The sequence below is a fragment of the Sparus aurata genome, chromosome 17 (genome assembly GCF_900880675.1).
Source record: "Sparus aurata chromosome 17, fSpaAur1.1, whole genome shotgun sequence".
NCBI classification, from domain to species: domain Eukaryota; kingdom Metazoa; phylum Chordata; class Actinopteri; order Spariformes; family Sparidae; genus Sparus; species Sparus aurata.
Window position 1 is genome coordinate 14183619 of NC_044203.1, and position 23725 is coordinate 14207343.

General features: G+C 41.0%; 1 protein-coding gene across 1 annotated transcript in view; it reads left to right on the forward strand.

The window, feature by feature from the left end:
* The first annotated feature begins 208 nt into the window (after positions 1-208).
* The window catches only part of LOC115567615 (exostosin-1a-like), a 38704-nt gene continuing 15187 nt past the window's right edge, over positions 209-23725 (forward strand). Inside the window, exon 1 of the mRNA XM_030394362.1 lies at positions 209-2137. Within this exon, the coding sequence (XP_030250222.1) occupies positions 1185-2137 (953 nt within the window). The 5' untranslated portion in view covers positions 209-1184. The remainder of the gene's footprint in view (positions 2138-23725) is intronic.

Here is a 23725-nt window from a genome sequence, read left to right on the forward strand (position 1 = left end):
TCTGATATAGCTCAATAAGCAAACCACAAACACAAGCTCTCATTTCTCTGTGGTAAATCACTGCAGACTCTGTTCCACCTTCACTCCTCGGTGCTCTTCTCCGTGGATGTGAATGGGTGCACTGGAAGCCCCGCCCACCTCGAGCGTGACGCGAGCCAATGGCAGCTCACCGTGCGCCGTCGAAGGGACGTCACATCATCATCAGCGCTGGGACTGCCGTGCTGCTCTGCTCGGCTTGCAGTCTCCACGGCACCTCTTGTTTTTGAATGTGTGAGCTACCTATTGAGCACTTCACACGGCTGGAGGAATTGACGAAGAAATTAGCCTGTTGGTGTTTGAGGCAGAGCGAAGGCTGAGCTGTGCGAATGGAGAGATATGTTTTATAGGGGGGGAAGAGGGACTGCCTGGCTGTCTTTACTCCCAACCAGGGTAAAAGCTACTTTGATGCAACCGCTTAGCTAACAAGCTAACTGGGAATGTTTTCAGAAACTAGCCTGTGCGTTAGCTAGCTAGCTCGCTACCCACATCGGACGGAGTGATTCTCTGTGTAGATTTAGCAAACAGTTATAATGATACTTACATCTTTCGGTGCGTTAGGTCAAACAACTGAGGCGACGTCTCAAACTGGGTATGTTGGGTGTTTAGGGCTCCAGTGCCCGCTTGGTTGCTAATTTCCAGAGGGGACAATAGTTAACTGTCCAGGCAACAAGTCTGGCAAAAACTGCTGCCTAAACGTGACTCAAGTTTGTGCTCATGTTGCTTAATGTTGTTCTTTGTAAGCGCGTTAATGTAGTTAGCTATACGCCAACATGTTGTGGTAAAATAAGCGTTTGGGGAAAAGGAAATGTGATGTTATACAAAGGAAAGTGGGGTGCTACTTAAACCTTAGACTCACAATTTTGAGTAGATCGGGTCGCCCCGTTTTATAGGAGAAACTACTGTCAGTTAGTCGATACAGCTATTGACGAGGAGACGAGGTGGATGAACATTATAAATCGCCCACATGCTTTGGATTAGTTCCCGGACTTGTGAAAGGCATCTGAAGCAGAAGGTGGGAGACGTGAGCGCACAACCCTTGCAGCCCGGGGGAAGATGGCGGAGCGTTCCCGCAGGAGGTGGTGAAACCAAAACTTGGGCGCTTCTTGGATTTATCGCCAGAGATCTTATCTCAGATCGTAGGACACATGCAGGCCAAAAAACGGTACTTAACCCTGTTCTCCGCCGGCGCGTGTCTCATTCTGTTGTTTTGTTTTGGGGGGATACAAGTCCCGCTATCCAGACGGGGACCCAGCCGGCGTGATGACCACAGCCTCACCGGTTATCATCCCGGGGCGCGGTGGCGTCGCTTCCCGGGGTCCCTGCAGCCTTTCAGCTCCTGGGAGCACGACCAGAGCGATGATCACAATGAACACATATCTCCTAGACAGAAGAGGGACGCTAACTCAGGCGTTTACACTGGAAAACGCTGCAGAATGGATTCCTGCTTTGATTTCTCTCTGTGTGCGAGGAATGGATTTAAAGTTTATGTCTACCCCCAGCAGAAAGGGGAGAAGATGTCAGAGAGTTATCAGAACATCTTATCCTCTATCGAAGGATCCAGGTTTTACACACCTGACCCAGGACAGGCGTGTCTGTTTGTCCTGAGTTTGGACACTCTAGACCGGGACCAGCTCTCACCCCAGTATGTGCACAACCTTAAAGCAAAAATCCAGAGCCTTCCTCTGTGGAATGGGGGCAGAAATCACATCATCTTCAATTTATACTCTGGCACCTGGCCAGACTACACAGAAGACCTTGGCTTTGACATCGGCCTCGCCATGTTGGCTAAGGCCAGCATCAGCACAGAGAACTTTAGGCCCAAGTTTGACGTTTCTATCCCTCTTTTCTCTAAAGACCATCCTAGGACAGGAGGGGAAAGGGGCTACCTGAAACATAACACCATTCCCCCTTTTAGGAAGTACATGCTTGTGTTTAAGGGGAAGAGGTATCTAACGGGAATAGGTTCAGACACTAGGAACGCTTTATATCACGTTCATAACTCAGACGATGTGGTCCTCCTCACCACCTGTAAGCACGGGAAGGACTGGCAGAAGCACAAGGATGCACGCTGTGACAAAGACAACACGGAGTATGACAAGTAAGTACTATGCAGATTGTTTAGGTCGTTATTTTGTTCTCTCCCACTCAGTCTAGTCTGTTATCATGTCAGTATTTTGTTGGTATGGTGGTTTTACATGAGTTTTTCCTGTTCCAGCACTAGTGTGCAACAGATATTTGATTTTTTGGGGCAGATACTGATATTACAGGGTAAACATTTGATATAGATATATTGGCTGATAAAAAATTACAAGGATCCCTCAAATGTGGTTATCAAGATCCTGTGCAATGGAGGAAGGATATTTTCCAGTTTAACAATAAGTTTTATTGTATGAAGTTACATCAATGCACTACAAAATGGATAATTATAATGGCCCCTTTTCTGCATTAAATTTATTTTATTTTGGGCAATAAATATGCCGACACGATATATCTGTGATAGGCCTGTTAAGGGTCATGGACCAGAATTTCAAGATGGGCTTTGTAACCATGATGTACTGTAGTCAACTCATCTAGTGGTATATTAAATTGACTTTGATTTGATAAGGCCCTTGTTCCTATAACACTCATTTATTACCCTTTTGAATATTTTTCAGTTTTATGATCAGTTATTGCTGCCATGCTGCTGTTTACTTTTTCTTTTCCTGTTTTTGTTTCATGCCTTTCAGCTTCACACAAGAGCCTTTAGTCTTGGATGTCCTGTGCATAAGTTGACATTACACTTAACAGTAATGGGGCAGTATGGTGTATTACTAAATCCAACATGGTCTCTGGGCTGTCTAGATGTAACCTGTTTTAGTCCCTGATTTAATTCCTTTTCTTTGTGCACATCTAATCTACCAAACAGCGATAGACAACAGTGATTTGCTGCATTTAAATAGTGCTCATACCACATGAATTTATTTACCACACATCATGAGGCACGGATAAGTAGATTTGCTCTAATGTCAACAACACGAGCCACTGTATTAATGTAATTCGATTGATATCCCCATCTGTCTATACAGCCTGCTATTCAGCGGTAGATGTATCTGCCTCTCTTGCTCTTGACATTTCCACCTTTCCGCCTGTCAGTGTATTATGAGTACTGATCCCCTCTGACAGGAATTGTCTGTCTAATACAAGAATGCACTCTAAGTTACCAGTTCTCAGATAACACCTTTTTATGAGCAAGTAAATGGATACATTTGCTACAACTTCAACTAGCTGAAAAGTTATGTAATGCTCAGTAATACTGTAACAAGTCCCCATCCCTGCAGAAGGCAATATTGTACCTCAGAAAGTGGCTCTGTGATCATCACCCAGTCCTCCGGTTAAGCCATACTGTTTGCTGTGCCCAAATCTGATGAGCAAACTGGCGTCTGTCTCCCAGCTTTGGCCAGTGGGATTCATTTTGTGTACCCCCAGACTGTGCTGTGTTGTTTCTGGTGACTGTGTGGCGCTGGGTGTTTGACTGTGGCTCTTTGGAGTGGATTAGCGGGGACAAAGCGCTGGTGCCAGTAAGGGGAAGCCACTCTGGCCCCTGTTTGCTCAGTCATTTCCCAGACAAACCCAACTGCATGAGCCAGGAATGCCCTGGCCCCAACCTGTGTCCTGTGTGACCCCGGCAATGTTTTGAACCTGCTGTGATTGACCCCCATGTCAACTTTTTACTTTGTTGTTGTCAGTTGTTCAGTTTAGAAAGAGACAATTTCATAGTATGTTAAGCGTTCTGCAGTGAAGCCAGACTGCATGCTTTACTGTGGAAATGAGTGAGAGTTGTTTTCTTTGGGTCCTCAGATCTCATACGGGTTCTGATGTGTTTTCATATCATGTTGTCTAATGTGTTTGCTTAGCACTGATCCACAGAGGATTCTCATGTTTATGTCTGCCTCTGTAGGTAGGTATCAGCTTATGAGGTTCATTCGTCGGCTCCGCAGAATAACATCCTCATATCACTCTTAAGACGTGAGCTATCTGCTCTGCCTCTGCCAGCTCACTGCTTTACCAGGCTCTGCCAGGAAGAGATTTCACACAGTGAGATGGGTGGCAACAGAGCCATAACCCAAAGGAAAAATTAATCCTTCTGTCATTAAGTAGCATTGGGGGAGAAACAGGCTTTGGGTATCTCTCTAGCCCTCACCAGCTTAGTTTCATTGCATGGCTACAGTATGTTCAGTGATTCTCAGTGAGTACATCCTCAGTAAGCCAAATCACTGCCATTCAACAGGCTATGGCTTGATCCCCAGTCCACAGCAGCATTCCTGTTAAATTAAATAAAATTACTTTACTGATCCTGACCTTGCCTTCTCCTTGTAATGATAGAGCCCTAACAGCCTGTATGTCACTTGAATTAATGGGGTTATCAGAAGTTCTTGCTCTTAAATAGTAAGGAGCATATGTTACTGTTTGAAATTGGAAAACTGGAATTGCCTTTTCCTCTAAGCCCACATGTGACCTGTTTGCATGTCTTTTATCATGCTGCAACATTTGGACATATAGGTCTGTTTACTTCATGATGAGATCTTGCCCATGTTACGATCCAGTTAACCACATCACATCCTGAAGTAGTGTCACCTGTGTTTTGTTTGGATCTAAAGCTGCATGATTGAAGGGAATTTATTGTCAACAATTTATTTAGATAATCATGTGGGCTGTGGGATATTGTGATGAGAATTCGTCTGATTTTTCTGACATTTTATTGTCTAAAAAATGAATAGATTAATTGTGAAAATAAACTACAGATTGATCCATGAGGAAAATAATCATTAGTTGCAGCTCTACTTTTAATCACAATTTAATTAAGGCCAGTGACAATGGCTCTTAAATGTCCCAAAGCTTTCTTAACAGAAAAATGTCCTATGGTTTCTGTACATAAGAAGGGCAAAAATGAAAAGTGCATCTCTAAGCCAGTTATGCATTTTTTATGAGAAGTTTGTTTGGACTGGATCTGGCAAAAAATATCTTGCAGTGTACAGTGATTTTACAGAACACTGCTCGAGGCTGTTTGGCTTCATCTATTGCAGCATCTTTTCAACCTGTGCGTACAATAATGGCTTGCTTTTACATTTTAACTACCCCAGACTGGCTTCGTACCTTTTGTGTTTTGAAGTTGTGACGTGAAGGCTGCCTGTCAAAGAACAAGCACTGATTTCAGTATTTTCATGGATTGTTTATGTGCAATGTTGATGGCAGTGATGAATGAATTATTAATAGTGGTTTAACGGTTCAGATTCCCTTTTGTCTATTGTTGAGATTAATGTAAGGAAACAAACTAAAGACATGGTTCTCTTGCTGTATCTGGATTCATTTATTCATATATTTCTTGGCTGAATTCACCAATATAGTGGACCATGACAAAGCTATCCTCACAATAAAGTTTTTTATTGAGTCTAGAGTAAAGTTGGGCGGGGTTTTGCCTTTTGGGGTGGAATCCAACTGTTTAACATTATGCCTGACAGGACTGATTCATCAGTCCCCCAAAAGCTGAATTACTTTCAGTCAGTAATCATGCGCAGACCTGCTCTTTATCCCCGGCTTGGCACCCAGCTGTGCAGGTCTTTCTAAGGGGATGAGAGTCAGAGCGGCCAAAGATGTGGGTGGGACGGTCGCCAAGGAGATCAATATTTGTTTTTGGGTCAACTTTTACTTTCCTAGCACAGCACACTGGGTGGAATAAGATGGTTGTAGCATGCTGAAAGTTGGGAAGTATTAAAGAAGCCGAGCCCTTGAAATATCCTCCTGGATCAAGTAGCTGTTGGCAGGCATTGGACAATTATTAACTGTGTGAAACATTTGATCAGCTATAGGTGTACTACATTAATGGTTATTCCACACAGTGTCATATCACTTACATGAAGCAGAGATATACAAAAAAAAATACTCCTCAGATTTTGTCTCAAATGCCAGTCTGTGGGTAGTACTGAGTTCTCCCTGCAGGTTGAGCATATAAATATGGATGAGTTGCATTATCCTGTTCTACAGCCCTATGGGTCAGACAGTACAGTCTGTGGTCTAACTGGGTGGAAGTAATAGTTTCTGTGCCTGGCTGTGGCCCTTTGTGCAACAAATCCCCCTTATCCTCTCCCACTGACAACAAGGAAGTTGTGACAGACTGAATGCAGCCTCTCACCATAATTACCATGTAATGGCCATGTAATTTTTGTGTAATAGTTGAGGCTTTATTCTTCAGAAGTTGGTTTGGAGTGTTCATGGGGCTTTTGAAGCACTCTACTGAACATATGAAACATGTTTGAAGGAAGCATTTTGTTGGATGTTGGTATGGCATCGCGTGGTGCAGGGTCTGATTGTTTTGGTTGCAGAGTGAGTGTCTTTTTGTGCATGTCCACTCTTTTCTCCAGTCTTGAGATTTCACAGTCTCATTGCTCGGGTAACATAAAAATGAAAGTAAGCAAGCTTCCTTTCGTTCATCTTTTGTCACTCATGCCTGCTGTGACTCATTGAGGTTTTCTTAGTGGTGATATAAATTGGCACCTGTCAGGTATCTTTGGTTTACAACAAAGGAGGTTTATTTTAGTATTGCCTTACACTTGGTTATTTCCGTATACCTTTACATATGTGGGAACAATTGAGTCATGGACTAATATTGAATTGTTTTGCAAGAAAAGATGCACTTAGACTTATAAAAGACTGTGTCAGGTATGATGCAACCTTTTTGTATTTGCGAGTCCTACTTGAAATGTTCACATGAGTTATATTCCACATATTGTGTTTTGCAAGTTATCTCCAAGATGCCTCCATTTTGCTTGTTTACTTGTCACGTTCCCTGCTGATTCCAGTCAGTGGGTAGAGTCAACTTTTTGCTTCGCTCTTCATGGCACTCTGTCCTTCAGACATCTGCACTCGGCCACTGTGTACAAGCCTGTAATACAGCCAAAGGAGAGAAGAAAAGATACAGCAGGAGGCAGGTCAGATGCAATTTTAACCTCAAACTGAAAGCCCCGCTCACAGCTTGTTTCCAATTAAGAGGCCCTGCCAAGCGAGAGAGTAAGAGAGGGATAGAGCGAGAGATGAGTGGAGCGATGCAGAGGAGTGGGAGACAAACTGAGAGAGTGTGTTGGAGGGAAGAATGGGAGCACAAAGAGAGAACAGTGAGGGTCTGAGAAACTGAGGGAGAAAGTAAAGCAAGAGAGAGTGAGAAAAGAGGGAAAAACACATGCCAGCCATCCAGCAGCGAGAGGTGAGTGCAATAGCTGGCTGGGTGCTGACGTTGGTCTGCTAGGTGTATTTATAGACTTGCAGGGTTTTAATCCTCAGTATTGGCCAAAGCCCCTGGCAGAGGGCTGCTAGCCAACTTGATGCAGGCTTTATTGAGCCTGGGGAGAATGATAATCGTTGGGGGAGGATGGTCGATCTCTGAGTTCCTGCACATTTACTTTAAATGTGTTTTTTCACAGTCTTTTCTACTGTTTCGGGACTTTGGCTCGGCAGTTGGGTTTATCGTTTATGCACTAGTTTAGAGATGTACTGTTTTATTCAGTGGGCTGTTTTTTTCAGGATAACTGAATATTCTCTGGTTTACCAGCCACTAGCAAGCACTTCCTAGATGCTATGAAAGCTGCATTGCCTTATTGTGTTTAAAGGCCTTATAACGCACCTAACTAATACATATCCTGATAAAACTATAATGATATTTTGCCCATCCCGCGGCCACATTGTTTACCATTTAACGTATAAAGTCTGCTGTCAGTTTCTATAATGCTATATTTAACTGAATGGCCTCAGTTTATGAAAAGATCCCTTATTCTGGAAGGCTCCTCCAGTTGCCACCCCTTTATAACTCAGCTCTGCCAGTAAACTACAGATGATTGGCCATTCTGGAAAGAGCCGAATGATACAGCAGACAGAGAAACGGGCTGGTAAACCAGAAAACCGCTCCACACAGATTATATGTTTGCTCTTCATCGACGAAGTCCTAGAAATGACACTTGACATGACCGCACAATAATTTTGGAACAGCCATTGTTTTGAATGCTGTTGCTGAGTGGACTGAACCCCTTCATGCTATTTCCCATTCCCTGAAGCTGCATTAGTGTCTCCGCTTGTTTTTGTCTCTTGACTGATGCTCACTGCCACTCAGTTTCACCTATAACCTGTTTTTTGTTCTCTCCTACAGTCATGTTAACAGTAAAAAGAAGCTATATATAGGCACCTATTGTCATTGACCTGTTTCTCCAGAGTTCAGTGTGCCACACAAACAATACTGAAGTGGCTGTTGAGGAATATTTTGCAATATACAGTATATGCATCTCCAATACATTGTGTTTTGAGTTTAACTTTTGTTGCTAATTTCACACCTTATTGTTGTGTAAGTCCAACATTATCTGACATTTTTTTCCAAAGGCTGTTTTGTCCCAATGTCTCGTCTATAAGGCTGTAAACAGCCAACCCAAAGAGGACAATGCTGGCAAGATCACACACTGACAACAATAAGTTTAGATGAGCTCCTCTGAACGCTGTGATTGGGAACAAGTCGCAAATCTTTGTCAGTTGAAGTTCATCTTTCCTAATAACAATTGACAATAGAACAGGAAATGTATGACTCGCTCAGCTTTATCCACTTTTATCTATACCTCTGCATATTAGTGTTATATAGATATAGATATAGATAGATAGATAGTGTTCTTGGTGAGTGGCTTGTTTGTGTGTGTATTTTAAGTTATTTGACAGTTTGATATTTGAAAGATTGCTTGATTAAAGCAAAGGTTTAAGCTTTCTTTTTCAAAGTACACGAAATGCATCATGCTGAAGATGTGCATAGTGGATCTTCCTGTTGATGAATACTTTGTAAGGGGGAATTTATCAAGCCTATAGGCCTAACGGCCCTTAGCCTTCTGTTTAGGGGGCGAAGGGCCGAACTAGATGGATGAAGTACAGTTTCCTAAAGAGCCTGGGGATTACAAAATGCCCATATTCAGAGAGCTCATGGTAAGTGATAGCCATGGAAACAAATGCAGGAAAGTGGATAACCAAGCAGCCAGGCTATCAAATGCCCTGCATTGTTATTCTACAACACATAACAGCATCATGTCGTGCAAAAATGGCTAAACTGACTCTGGCTGACCTATTGAGTTAAAACTCATCCTGTTTACTCACAACATTATTGCTTCAAGTCAAACTGATGACCTGTGCAGAATGTCCTCACCTTGACCACATCTCTCTTTCTGCTGTGCTTTGATTAAAGAAGGGATGATGTGGGTGAATGAATGTCATCTGAAGCAGATTTAAAGATGACCTAACTATATTTGAACACCCAGGGATATAAAGAATGATTTCTCCATAATTTCTTTCAATTAATTATCATTGTCAACTTGAGTATGAAACTACAAAGATGACCCATAATATAATGTAAGGTTGTAATATCCAGTATTTTGCCAGGAAAATCTGTCGAAGTGTGACATATTATGTTTTCCCTGCAAATAATTTCCCTCTATGCAAAATTTAAATTACCATAATAGCGTCAGAGCAGACCAATTTAGCAAACCTTAACAAGTATTTTTGAAAACGAGCAGGATCAGTTCCTTGGTAACAGCTGATACCCAGAGCCGAGGTATCGGAATCGATATCGGGAAGGAAAAAATAGTATTGAAACATCTGTACTTTCTGTACTGTGGTCTAGCCTTTAAAACCAGAAAAGACCATTTTGATGCCATATTACCATATACCAATATCCAAAATATATCTACAGTATATAGTCTCATATTATGATATATATATTATTGAATATATTGCCGAGCTCTAACGTATCAGCAGCTGTGTTGGAAACCAGTTTCAAATATTCATCAGTTGTAACTTTATCAAAGGAGTTGTATAAGTGTAGACATTCTGTCTATTTATTTGTATTATTAATTACAGATATCTGCCATTAGAAATGCACTTGATTGTGTTCTTTTAAGTGTGATGTGCTGTGTGTAAAGTATGCACATATGCCTGCTTCATCCCAGAAGCATCCGAAAGCAGACTCTTTCCCAGTAGGCTTCAGTCTACCCCCTTCTCAATTGATTGCCATCTCATTTTTCACTGCCAGGATTTATAGAGGGGGAGGTTGAGGGTGAGCAGAGGGTATTGCCATCAGTATTCACTCATTAATGACTACCAGTGCCTGTGAAGTAGACAGCTCTACATTACCTTGACCTAAGGTCAGCGACTTTGTGTGACCTGGTACAGCCTAATTTAAAAAGAGTCAAAGTCCGACAGCTTGGGCCATTTTTGGTAGTCATTTTAGGTTTGTGTACTTGAGCGTACGCTTGAGTTGTTGCAGTGGTTTCCTGCACTTTCAAACTCTCTCCCTCTGATTCAAATTCAAATATGCCTGAATGGGTTTTAGTCGCACTCTCACTCTCTAGTTGTTCAGGACGGGGGGGCAATGCCATTTGTTTTCCCATGCTCCCCCCCTCTCTCGTCTTGACACAATGATGTATGTCTTGTCCTTGGCAGCCATGTGCAGGTGATGTATTCCTCTTGGAATGCTGGGAGAGTGGAATAAGGAAAGGGATGTTGACGTGCCAGGCCCAGAGTGTGGTCCATTCCAGGAAGAGCTTTTCTGTCATCATGTGGAGGCACATATCATTTCCTTGCTCCTTGTCAGGTGTGATTAAGTTTGGCTGGGTGAAACAGTAAGGCAGAAAGTAGAAGACACTGCCAACAAACTTGGATCAAACCTGGAACTTAGGATGTGGAAAAAGTGGAACGTAAATGGTGAAGAAACACAAGCAGCGCTATATGGTGAAGTGGGGGGGGGGGGGGGTGACCTCCGTGAAGGGCAGTAGGCCTAACAGAGAATTTATCTGAAATCAATTTTTATGGTGTTTTGACACTTGGCCTGATTGGAGAGGGTTTTCTTGACCTCGGGCTGCCTTTTGGTATTGCTAATTTGTTAAGGATGCGATTGTACAAGGGTGAGGAGAGCTGTCTGCTCAAATCTCAAACTCTTTGGTCTTCCATCTGAAGATATGAAGAATATGATCGGTTGATTATGCATGAATAAAGTTGGACCAAATTGGAAAATATGACTTTAGTGACTTTGGATGTGATTAAAAAAAAAAGGAAAAAAAAGTCTAATTTGATTTAATATTTGATAGGTTTCCTCCAAAGTGCCACTGGCAGAGCATCTTGGGACAAAGATGTAACTTTATGGACCTGACGCATCATTCAGCAAACCACTGTTTGCGTGACCCACGAGGCACATTTTTCTCGGATAACTTGTTTGCTCGGCATGACGAACGCTTTCTCAATTATCCCTCATGTACAATGAAATATGTTGTGAGTGCTACATGCAGAATTAAGCAGCACTTTAAAACCAAGGCCAGCTAAATCCTACAGGCTTTTAATCCTTCAGTCAGTGTGGAGAGCAGACCTGCCAAGCCCATGGACACGGCTGCTCTAAATCTCTGTGACCCCTGACGCAGTGCCACAAAATATTTTTGATATTTCATTTATTATTGTGTGAAGCTAAGATGGGGGATTACATTACAGTAGTAAATTGCCTTAAGTATTTCTATTCTGGAGATTTGGAATGAGGAACTGACTGACTTATCCTGAAGTGGAGTTGGGCCACAAGAGTGTGACTGTCCTTGTATTTTAAAAGTACTTGGGCAATATAACTTCATCATCACCGATTGGGACTGTCTTGTGCTGTGGTAATATGACCACATTTGACAGCATTTGAAAATCAAGAGCCACCATGTTGCAGGGCTTGGCTAGGTAGTGACTTGGATCATCTGATAAACGTGACACACAAACACACACACAGAGATATGCTATCTCTCGCTGTCCTGTTTGGACTCCACTTTGTCTGATAAGGGCTTCAGCTGGCACTGTGAGAGGAAGGGATGCTCAGCAGACATGGTGATAACCCTGGGTGTGTATGTGATAGTCTCAACTCTTCCATCAAATGGTTGCCTTGTTCAACCGGTTCTTTGTCACAACATTTAACAGATTAAGTGGCTATTTGGACTTGAAAGAAGTCAAAATTATGCCAAAAAGCAACAAAATAGTTGAATCAGGAAAAATATGCAAATAGTTTCAAACAAGTAAACATTGACAGAGACTCTCAGTGACAGTTTGGTTTGTGAACCACCTTGTGTTTAATAAAAAGTTTAAGTTGTTGTGATTCAAACTGCATGTTGGCTAAGCTTCATCCAGTTTCTTTGCTTCTCTCACCCAGTGAAATGTGTGACTTCCGCATGTGGGGTCACAACCAGAGGGCAAGACAGAAAGTGTTGTTTTTGATCTTTCCTGCTGTTCAGACTAATTACCTGCCCGCAGCAGCAAGCACTGCTGGCCGCGGAATTCATTAACAGATGGTAAACCTTTGTTCTGGGACAGTGTCTGCGAGGATACTGAGAAATTCAGCTGCCTCAGAGGCTACTGTTCTGTGCAGTATAATTCCTCACTGAGATCAGGTTAACTTGTCCTTGAGTGTAACATTGAGAAGCCAGTGACGACGTGTGAACCAGCATTTTCCCAACCATTTGGTGGACTTGATTGGACTTGAATGAGGTCTTTGCCTGATTGTCGACAAACTTCTCCAGATGCTTTTGGCAGCTTGGTAAAAATTCCCCAAAGGAGTAGGTTGCAGTATGTGGATGGAGGGAAATAAATGATTAAAATAGTTGACCATGGCAGTTGTTAACAGGCTTTCAACAGTTGAAACATGACTATACAAAAGCAGTTGGAGATAAGTATTGTTTGCATAGTACTAATATGTTAGATGTGGTGTGCATGTCTTGCTGAATAGAAGGTGATGATAATCACAGTGTATGACAGTACTCCAAGTGACCCACAGTAATTGCAGCCGTTGTTAACCCATCCTCCCTCTGCCCTCACTTTGACCTCAGATGTTTTTGAAATCTGACGGTATAACCCACTTTTCAAGATATTGTGTGATTATGAGTGGCCAGTAGATCTTGTCTATAGTTATGAATTATCCGCTGTTATGTATTTTACCTCTTCTGTAATCAATGTGTTTAAAGTTCTGCCAACTTTTACATAATTGTAATTATGTTCATTTCTGTGTGAACAAGGGTTGAAAATCAGATTTTAGATCCGTTTTTTGTTTTTTGAAATTTTGCTTTGGTACTTATTTTATTCTTGTTCTTTTATTCTTCTCATTATATTTTATCGAACAATCAAGAGATTTAATTTTTTTTAAACGCATACCATTAAAGTTTAGGAAGAGCAATGATTTTGACAACTTTAGTCAGTAGGATCTCATTCATTGTCAGTGAGATGTGTTGTTGTCCATGACATGGTGGATTAGGTCATCCTTCCCTGCAGTCACCACATTATGAGAATTACTCTGATACAGAGATGTCGGTATGCTACATCATACACGTGTCATACAATTCAAAAGGGTTTGTATGTGGGCAGTTACTGTGTTTGTTGTACTGTCAACTTTTTAATAATTTGACCGGCCTGGACGTTTTTCCTGCCAGAAAAAATTGGACACTTGAATATAGAACTGAAATGTTCAACATCGTGCTGCTTTTCTGAAATAGAAATGTGTTGAATACCTCTCTGGATGTTGATGTCTCAATACTTTGAGAAAAACAGATTGTTTCATTCGGCAGCAGACATTCAGTAAATAAGGCATTACCTCTTCATCTTTCATTTTGAAGAGCGTTGCCAATGCGTTAGCCAAGTACCACAAATTTCTGCTAGTTGCTGCAATTTCGTGTATCCTCTGGGATAAATGGCAGTATTTTCCCTTTTCCCCATCATCATCATTAGTAGTGCCACCACCCTGTAATCTCTCTTTCTGTCACTGAGGCAATGGGGCTTCTCTCTCCTCTGTGGTCTCGTAATTGTGAGGTAATCATCTTTTCCCTCTTGAGAGCTAAAAGACTGTGTTTACACTTCGTTTTTTGGCGGTTTGACTTGGCGAGACACTAATTTACTCTCAGCAGCAGAATGAAGCAGCTCCTGTCATTGCTTCACATTGGTTTTGCACTTACAGTCATTCTTTTCACAGTACATTTGAGGTTGGATGACTTGAGTATGTTGGATGAAATCCACTTTCTCTCTTTTTCATGTGGTGTTCTCAAAAGGTTGCTTCACCCCAGTTACAAAATGGCGTATGTTCTCAATTGTCTTGAATGGGATCTATCCATCCGTTTTCATTTTAATTGTTTAAGTTTAAAGATATCTGTAACTCAAAAGACAAATTATAATCAGACAGATATGTTCAAAATACTTGGTAGAAAGATCTTCTTTCCAGAAACAATGTCTCTGCTACTTTTGATAATCTCCAGAACCCTACTGCATTAAACAGCTTTTACTTTCTGAAGAAGTACCTGTGAAAACTTTAGAAGGTGTGCTCTGTGGATTATCCACAGTATAAGGGCCAGTGTCACTGAAAAGAGATATTGCCGTCGATTTTGTTTTTAGCGCCATAAGCACCTCAAATTAAATTGTACTCCATTATATTGAGGTAGAGACAGCACTCTAAGAGACAGATAGGCTATCTCTCTAAGGCTTCTTTAGATAAAATAAAATCTACTACAGAAAAGTGAGAGTCATACTTTAGTAATGTGCGACTTGCCTAAACTGATTCCCATTTAGTGCACTTTAAAATGGTTTCACTTGAACTTTCTGCTCGAAAATTACAATTTGACTTGATTCGCAGGCTTGTGTGACATTTGGTGCCACAGTAAGAATAATCCCATGCTGGCTTGGTAGGGCTGTCACCTCCAATGACTTTAGCTGACCATATTGGATATTCGGCTTTTGCATTATCCCACATGGTGTGCTCGGTCATAACTGTTTAATGGACACAGTAATGTTCGAGCTCACACTTACAGTTCAGAAGGGCAAAGACCCACTGAGATGTAAACAGCATGAACATGTAAACAACATCAACACTTGCTTTTTTTCCTTCCCCACACTCCTCGCTATCTGACCTTCTCTCCAAGGAAACACTTGCATAAGGCCATCCCTTGGTAGGTCCTAAAAAAATCATCATGCCTGTTCACATTCACATACACATAGTGCTGCAGTTCGACTGACACATTTCCCCTCCAATATTGTTCCATATCACACCTACACACAAACAACAACAAAATGCTTCAAAATGGACTTGTCAGTCCAAGCAGATCATTGCCTCAGCAGTCAGGCTTTATCTAAATCCCTCTCCTGCCATGATGGATTGAATCAGATCAGACACAGCCCCCACAAGTCCATTTGATGGCGCACTGATAGTAAATTCAGCTGATAACATCCCATATTCTGAAGTAAGAGAGAGACATTTCAAAGCCTCCTTCCCACTGTCATGGCTATTGTCACGGTTGATTTTCCATTAAAGTAGGCTGTCTGAGCTGACAAGGTTTTTTCACTTTGGTTAAAAAAAAAAAACAAGCCAGTGTTTGGAAAAGCTATCCACATGCTGATACATACACATAACTCAAACAGGTATGCAGATGCTTGTAAGGATGCATGTGACATTTCATTTATTTAATCCAATTTTGGTTCCTTTATTGTGCTGATTACATTTCTATCTTTATTCTTTTCCATCTTCTTTTACTTTATGTTATTCTTCTGTATCCCTACATCCTACCCTCCCCTCCCGTTCACCCTACTCAGTTTCCATTCATTCATCAGCTCTCTCACATCCTTCAATCTCGTCCTCCATCCGTCCCTGCTTGGCCCAGGAACAGACACATTCCTGACCTGGACTTATCTCTTGTGCAGAACAGTCACAGCAATGGTAGCCGCAGCTCGGCTTGATCTCCAACAGAAGTCAGTGATTGGCTGTCTGACAGCATTCCTTCAGGCTCAGGGAATGCTGAAATTAACCTGCTCAATTTCCACCTTTGTTCTGACTGAGACGCACTTACAGACCATCCTGAGACTTGTGTAAGATGTATATTTATTCATGCATTCATTTATTCAGCAAGTCTTTTATCAAAGCCATGTTATCGGTTGACTAGAGATTTGGAAGTTTGCCAGCATAAGACCCTAAAACGTTGCTTACTCACCTGATTGGATCCGGAATGATAAAAGAAATAAAAGTGATAACATCAGCGCTTCACAACTGGTCCCTGAACGCTTCTCATCTGGCCAGTAAGCATTAATTAATTCAGAAATGGGTGCATTTAAAGTTATATTCACCAGAGGAAGAGGCCCAGTCCACCCTGAGAGTAATCAACGCGTAGATCATGTATCTATTCACCCGTTCTACAGAATCTGATTATTCTCTAACTTCATCCTCTCAACTATGTGGACCCTCCGTCAAACTGCTCAGCTTCCAGATTGGCCATTCCCTTGAACCGATAGCGGCACACTGGCCAGGCTACGGGAGGTAACTCCGTCGTTGTCAGAGAAGTACTAAGCCTGTCTGTGAGCAGCAGCCAGTCGTGTCACTTGGGTGCTTTTTTGTTGGCCTGTTCTTGTACTGAGTCTGAAACAAAGTATTTGTATGGTTCCTGGGATCTGAAGAGATCAAGAGACAAGAGTTGTTTGTTGAGATATTAACTTAATCATTAGTGGTCGAACTGTATGTTTTGAAATGAGCACTGACTGCCTCCATGGTGAAGATCTGAGATAACTTTCTGTTAACTATGCTATAAAGTCATCATGCTGGAGTTCCCACGTTTTTTAGGAGTCTTAAAAAAATAATAATTTTGCAAGAACATGGAAAAATTAGCCTAAACAGTAATAGGTTAGTTAGGCCTAGATAAATAGTTGTTTGTTTGTTTTTTATTTGAAAATCTGTCCTGCACCGTTTCTGTGTATTGGTACCATATTACTTCCTTGAAATCATTCTCAGCTACTGCCATAAGAGGGCATGTCTCTCCCCGGTCATTTCCATCACATAATTTGACCCCAAATGTCTGATCCCAAATCTTTATTTTGCTTAACTTTACAAGTCATCCCTGACATTCCAGCTCTAATGGCTTTTCCATTATCTCCATAACTCCCCTGTTCTGGTTTTTGGTGTCCGGAGAGCACTTCAAAGCAACCTTCTCATCGACCTCATCACGCTGATGAATAGCTGATTAGAGATATGGGCAATGCTTCCTCCTAATAGACTCCTAAAGAATTCAGTGAAATTCAGCAGCTCTTTCCCGAGCATATTTGATTTGGGTAGATGGTGATCAATCTGTATGCTTCGGTCAGTTTGTGTTGAGCTTACTGGAACTAACTCTAGGCCGTGTATCACTCCATTTTTAAGGATGGATATTTGTTAAGATGAAAGGTTTTTTGCTCTCGGTTCTCCCGGTGAGAGGGCAAAATGATGGATGGAGACTGAAAGGGGGGAAGAGAAAGAACATGAAAAAGAGAAGTGATGGAAGATTCAAAGCTTTGTAATTAGGTGAATTAACCTGGGGTCATGTAGAAGTTCAGCAGAGCTTGTGACCCCTCCTCTTTGTGTCTGTAAATGTTTTATGGCGCTGTCTTTGAACTTACTAACCAGAGGAATGAGTGAGCCTAAGGTGCCTTGAAGAAATGAGTTAACACATTGTTTTTCAGAAAGCCATATTGGTATTGACATCATCTTGACTCCATTCACTCAGATAGTGCTCCTTTAACCACATTAAGCAGCAATCTAGCTTCTTACACCATTGGAAATTGTCCTTTTTTTCTTTTAAGGTATAATAACCATTTACTTTTATCTACGTACTTATTGTCACAAACAGGGTTCAGCAAAATTAAGCAGTTATCCCTGTGTTCAACAAATTTTTCTTTTGTCTTGCATTTATTCAATCAATTCCTCATTAGATGTGAACTATCAGTAACCATGATGCAGTCTGATGGGGCTCAAGCATCAATTTGAAAGGAGGAAATATCTTACTAGAATGTTAGGACTATCTTTGGCCTTTTATTTCAGATAAACTAAGAAATAAATACTGTGTAATTGGTACTGCATATTCAACTCCAGAAGATCTAGTATAGCAGTATGGTATGTCCATTAACACGTGGGAGAGCTAGATAAAGTTAAAGCAAAAACCAGAATGAGTGATTTATGCACACTCACCCTTCAGGTGTAATTTACACAGCCAAACTTTTGTAACAATGTGTAGTTTTTTCATATAATTTCTTACTTTCCCTAAAGCTCTGCTGCCATGTAATTTTTTTTTTTGTCCCACCATTATGTCCTCATCCCTGCTCGAGGCAACGTTAGCCAGCTCCATTGCTTAAAAAAGCTTCTCATCTGTCATGGCTGCAGGTAAAACAGTCAAGATTAACTATGCTATTAAGTACAAGATAGTGCAGTGAATCTCATTCATAATAGTGTTGGCCATCACTCTCTAATGTGCCTTTCCTGAGGCCACTGGAGTATTTTAAGCTCCGTAACTTAAGGCAAGTTGGTGTCACGCTCCTTAGTTATTCTGACCACTAGACTGTGTGTCTTCATCTCATGAAGTTCTTATGTACTGACTGCATTGCATTGTTGGAACAAAAATATCACAATGTAATTTGAACACACACAGAAATCAAAACATCCTGTGGGGCGACTCTCACATTGGATTGATGGACCAGATCCCTACATGTGCAGTAAAACCGCTGCTAATGTCTAATGTTTCCACATTCATCAGGGATCACTTTCTATAGAGGTTTAATACACTCTTACTATACCAGAGGGCAGTCTGCTTTCTAGTATTTATGTCAATGACTAATTGACCCTGTGTAACATGAGTATAAGAGGTGCTCATTAACGCCACATTAAAAGCAGCCGTTTGATCGCTTTGTGGAGATCAAAACAGGCATGTAATGATTTCTCTCATTCTTGAAAACACACAGTGCAAGTCCTCAAGGAAGGGAATGTAAGTCCTTCAAAAAGAAAGCATATTTGTTTTTATTTGGAGTTAGTGTCCTTGTGTGTGAGCTTTCATCATAATTTCCCCCTCCACCCATCACTGTCTGTTGTTCATGTCTAACTCTTGGTGTGCAATCTTGTCAGAGGAAACAAAGAAGCTGGCTCTACAAGGGTCTGGCAGTGTCTTGAAATATTGAAGTCACTCTGATGTGTGTTGAGATCAAAATGAGGCTTTGTGCATGTTGTGTGTGTGTGTGACATTCTTACCAGGGTGGCTCTGACTGTGTGGGGCTTGGATACGGCATGTGGTTGTCAACTGCTGTCTTTTTTCCCCCCTCCGTCTTTCCCTTTCTCATTCGATAAGACTCACTTTCGCTCGGTGCCTTTCAGGCTGAAATTCCTCTGGCTTCAACGTATACTCTTCGCAACAGCCAACTGCCCATCAACTTGGCTCAACTGTGACAGAGAAGAGGAAGCAGAAAATGAGATATGAAGTCGGTGCGGGATAGGAGAGGGGGGAGCAAGAGCGGGATTGCACTAGCGCTGCCTTTATTCCCCTCTGAAGATCGACTTAGGGAATTCTTGGGTGATGAGGATTCTCCATGTGACCACGATGAGTGAAAATAACACAATTTACTAAATGCTTTATACTTTTAAGAATCCAGGCTACACATTTTTTCTTCTGATTATCCAGATGGCCATTTAAAAGCACTCTGTTTACGTCACATAAACTACTGTAGTCCCTCTGTGGACTTTATGGTACAGATGAAAGCACATGCAATAAATTAGGCCACAGCTGAGTTGGTCTAGCTTTGATGTTGACTGACAGCATGGGGTCCATTTACTTGCTCTATTGCCATTTAATTAGTTCAGCTTGCTTCATGCATTACAATAACTATCAACACTGTATTGCGGAAAAACAATCCTGTATTTGTTGACATTTCCTTGAGTGTTTTAAGACATTTTGAATATATAATTGTTATTCATTTATTTGGCATGTCATGGGACAGGACACATTGTGTTTTTTTTTTTTAAATTATGCCAAGATGGAAATGAAAGGATGACGATTGCAAAATCGTACTCACTGAAACAACGTCCTTTGGCATAAATACCTCCATTTTTTATTTCCGTAACACCTAACTGGACTAGTTCTGCAACATCGCTAAGAGATGCACTGTATCCTCAAGATGAATTTTAGATCAGTGTTTCCGCTAGTTGGTTAACAGATAATTAGGTGAATTAAAGATGATGGATCCATAGTCCCTGGTGGGTTATCCGTCCCACCACAGAAGACAGTTTGGGAACCCACATGTCATGAGCACGCTGACTTGTCATAGAGCAGCTGAAGCAATGCCTCCTTTGATTGTGGTCGCTTCTATGAGCTATGTCGTAGATGTGTGTGGTCTCTTGCTCAGATTATGGGAGACAAACACTTTGGCTCTTCTTTTGAGTCTCCTCGGGCCTTTTTTTTCACACTATCCATTCTTGTTGCTAGGAGACTGGTTGATCTTTTTTCTTGACCCAGCTCACTTCCTGTTATTCTTTTCTTTTCTGTGAATCACACTGTCCTACTTTCCTATAAATGGTTAAAGGACATTTAATTATATCCATGAATGAATGGGTTGATATAAAGATGGGAACAAACGGTAGAAAGTTGATGAGTTACTATTTTACTGTAGTGGCCTTTCTCTTTTCCACAATGAGAGAACTGGGAAAGTAAGAGATGTGTCAAGAATAGACTTGTTTCATTTTTGATCTGAGTTGAGGTGTTGAAGTGATGATGTTGTATAAGTAGGCTTCAGATGTTATTCACTCACCTCTCCTCCCATAAATGAAAGGAAATGCTCCTATCTAGAACAGACGATGTAGTCATCTAATGGACTTCACTAATAGACTTCAAATGTTCAATATTTGTCTTCTTGTTTGATATATGTTCCAACTGGAAGTGCTCTACTCTACTTTAGTCCATTGAAACGGTGCATGGAAATAGTTTATAGTCAAAGTTGCTCTTGCTTGGTATAGGGATATTTGGGGAGTCTGTAAGCACTAACAACAGATCGTGTAATCTTTGGAATAAAGAGTGACCTTTGGTGGGGAGCAGTATGCTTTTATTTAGATCATTAATTTTTTTGATCCACAATTCGGTTTTCACAGCAGTAGGTAAACCATGTGTATTTGTTAATGATGGACCCTATCAAAACAATTGAAACCAATATGGTGCTGAATGATGATGACCAATTACATGCACTTACAAGCTTTTACGAAACGAAGGCATAAGTTGGCCTACATTTAAAAAGAGAATTTGCATCGCAGTCAGTGCATGAATGCATTTACAGGAAGGATGTAATACCAGAGAATGTCTGTCTCTCTCTCTGCGTGTTTCTTTGCAGAGCGTGTACGGTGGTCAAGTAGACTAGAGGGCTAGCTCAATGGCAGATTGTTCCCTTGTTAATGTTCTCTTAGATAGATAATAAGATAAAAATATAAAATGGTAAACCTGGTCACCAGATATACGTTAATATACCTGGGCGGCCCTCCCAAGTAAAGTACATTACATCCACTACTTCCAGACTGTGCTACCATACAACACGGTTTATGTCAATGTTCTTTCTTATAGTATTGGAACTTCTTTGTAGCCATTACCCCTCGAAAACTCAAATACTTTCTCTCTTTTTCTCCCTTACTCGCATACACACACACACACACACACACACACACACACACACACACATACACATACACATACACATACACACACACACACACACACACACACACAAAGTGGTCATGTAATAGAACTGTTATATCTATCTGAAAGAACATTTCTGAAAGATGGTAGTTTTTAACCAAAGCAGAACTGTATGGTCAGGGAATGTCAACAGTGTGGTTTGCTCTGATTGAACAGTTGGTTGAGGTTAAATCCTCAGTGAATGTGTCTGTGTCCACCACATGCCTTCTCTCAGGCTGAAGCTTTGTGCAGTAGGATACATTGAATTCTAGTTTGGTTGGAAGGTTTGCATCATCTGTTGATTTCTTTGTTTTAAGTCCAGGTGATCAAGATTGCACATAATTAAACATATTTTTATATGCTTGAGGAGTTCTTTTGCAATCTCAAATAAGTGTCTTTCAAAAACTGTTCATAAAATACTCTGAAGTGGAATGATGATTCTGCAGTACATCATGATGGTGCTGATTGTTTATATAATAGTGTGTTATTTATTTATTTTTTTGGATCCCCATTAGCTTCCAAAAAGTGTTCTCTAGTCTTCTTTGGATCCTAACCAAAGCAATTATAGACCAAATAAACAATAATTTAAAATCACATAGCAGCAGTAAAACAAGAAAAGCAAAACAAACTAAAGTGAATATCAGAAAATAAGGGAAATTACTCTGCATATGAGACAATACCCACACATGGAGACAAAAACTAAATTGTCACAAATATCAAATCTCAAAATAATGGTTCAAAAGCAACAAAACAACCACAATAACATCTAACCAAGATTCATCAGTTTTTATTTTGTTAGTTGGTATGTGTTTTTGTAATTACTCTTTTGGTTTTGATAAGTAATAATAAGTAATAAGCTTTATAACAGCAGTTATTCTAGCATATTTCGTGATATAACAATAGGGAGGTGGCAAAAAGGACAAACTCAAGCTCATGTCTGTAACGATGTGATTATTCAGTGATGAGCAGTCTGCTACTGTGAGACTGCTCTGCTCACCAGCAGCCATCTGCATGTTGGAGAACTGAAAATATGGGCAGAGGCAGGACTGAGCTCATATCATGTCGAGTTAATTGCTGATATTGCCGTGAGATGCAAGGTGCGACGAACTCCTCAATGACATCTATTCTATTTCAATGATACAAATCTGTTGAACACCTGTTTGCATGAACACTTCTGTATATCTGTTGATGATAAAATCAGAAAGTGCACACCAAGACAGGAGTTGGATTAATGAAGAGGATATTTTTAACACCCATCCTTAACGTCTCCTCTGGCATGCGGTAGCATACTGTGACACTGCTCCTCCCCACAGGCAGCCATCTGGAAGAGTAGAGAAGAATGGAGGTATGCAGAGAGAGGAACATCTGGTCTTTTCTGAGTTTGCACTGACAGGAAATGTGATGGATGGGAGATTTACACCCACCAAGGCCCAGAAATGGACCTATACTTTTGTTTTTATAGACCTGCAAAACGTGTCAGTTATTACATGCCTCTGGCTGGATTATTTGTTTGTCATGCCTAATGATACCCCATCATATCTGCGATTGAGTCAGACTGATGAATCAAGTCGCTGTTTCGTAATGGCTGCACAGATCAGTGCAACATCTATGATGCTACATAGGCTGTGGTATTATTATTACTATATCAGCTGCGTTGATAATGGATTTCTTCGTACATTATAGTGTCCTACTATAGATGACATCAAGCTTAACTGTAGATTTATTGCTTTTTGTGGCTGTTAATCCTCTCTCACTCACTGCAGTGGTTGTTGATTGTAAATGGTATGCATGTTAAGTGGGATCCAGGCAGATTTTACATAATCACCAAAGTTGATTCTACATTGTACTTTATATTTCAAGCGTTTGGTTTCGTATGTAATGGTTATTTAACAGATGGTTCCTAACAGAAATCCATCATGTACTCTTGAAGCTATGCAGAGCGTAGGGGCTGAAGAAAATTGAGGCTGTTTATTTGCACACCAGGAAAAACTTTGGATTTCACATAACCATGACCTACACCAGATTTGGTTTGTCAGGCCTATCAGGGTTCAGCCAAAATGTTTTCTTTGAAATCCAAATATCGAAACTCCAAGGAGCATAAAGCTTGGCCAATCTGCAAACTGTCGAGTAGCAGCGAGCAGTCG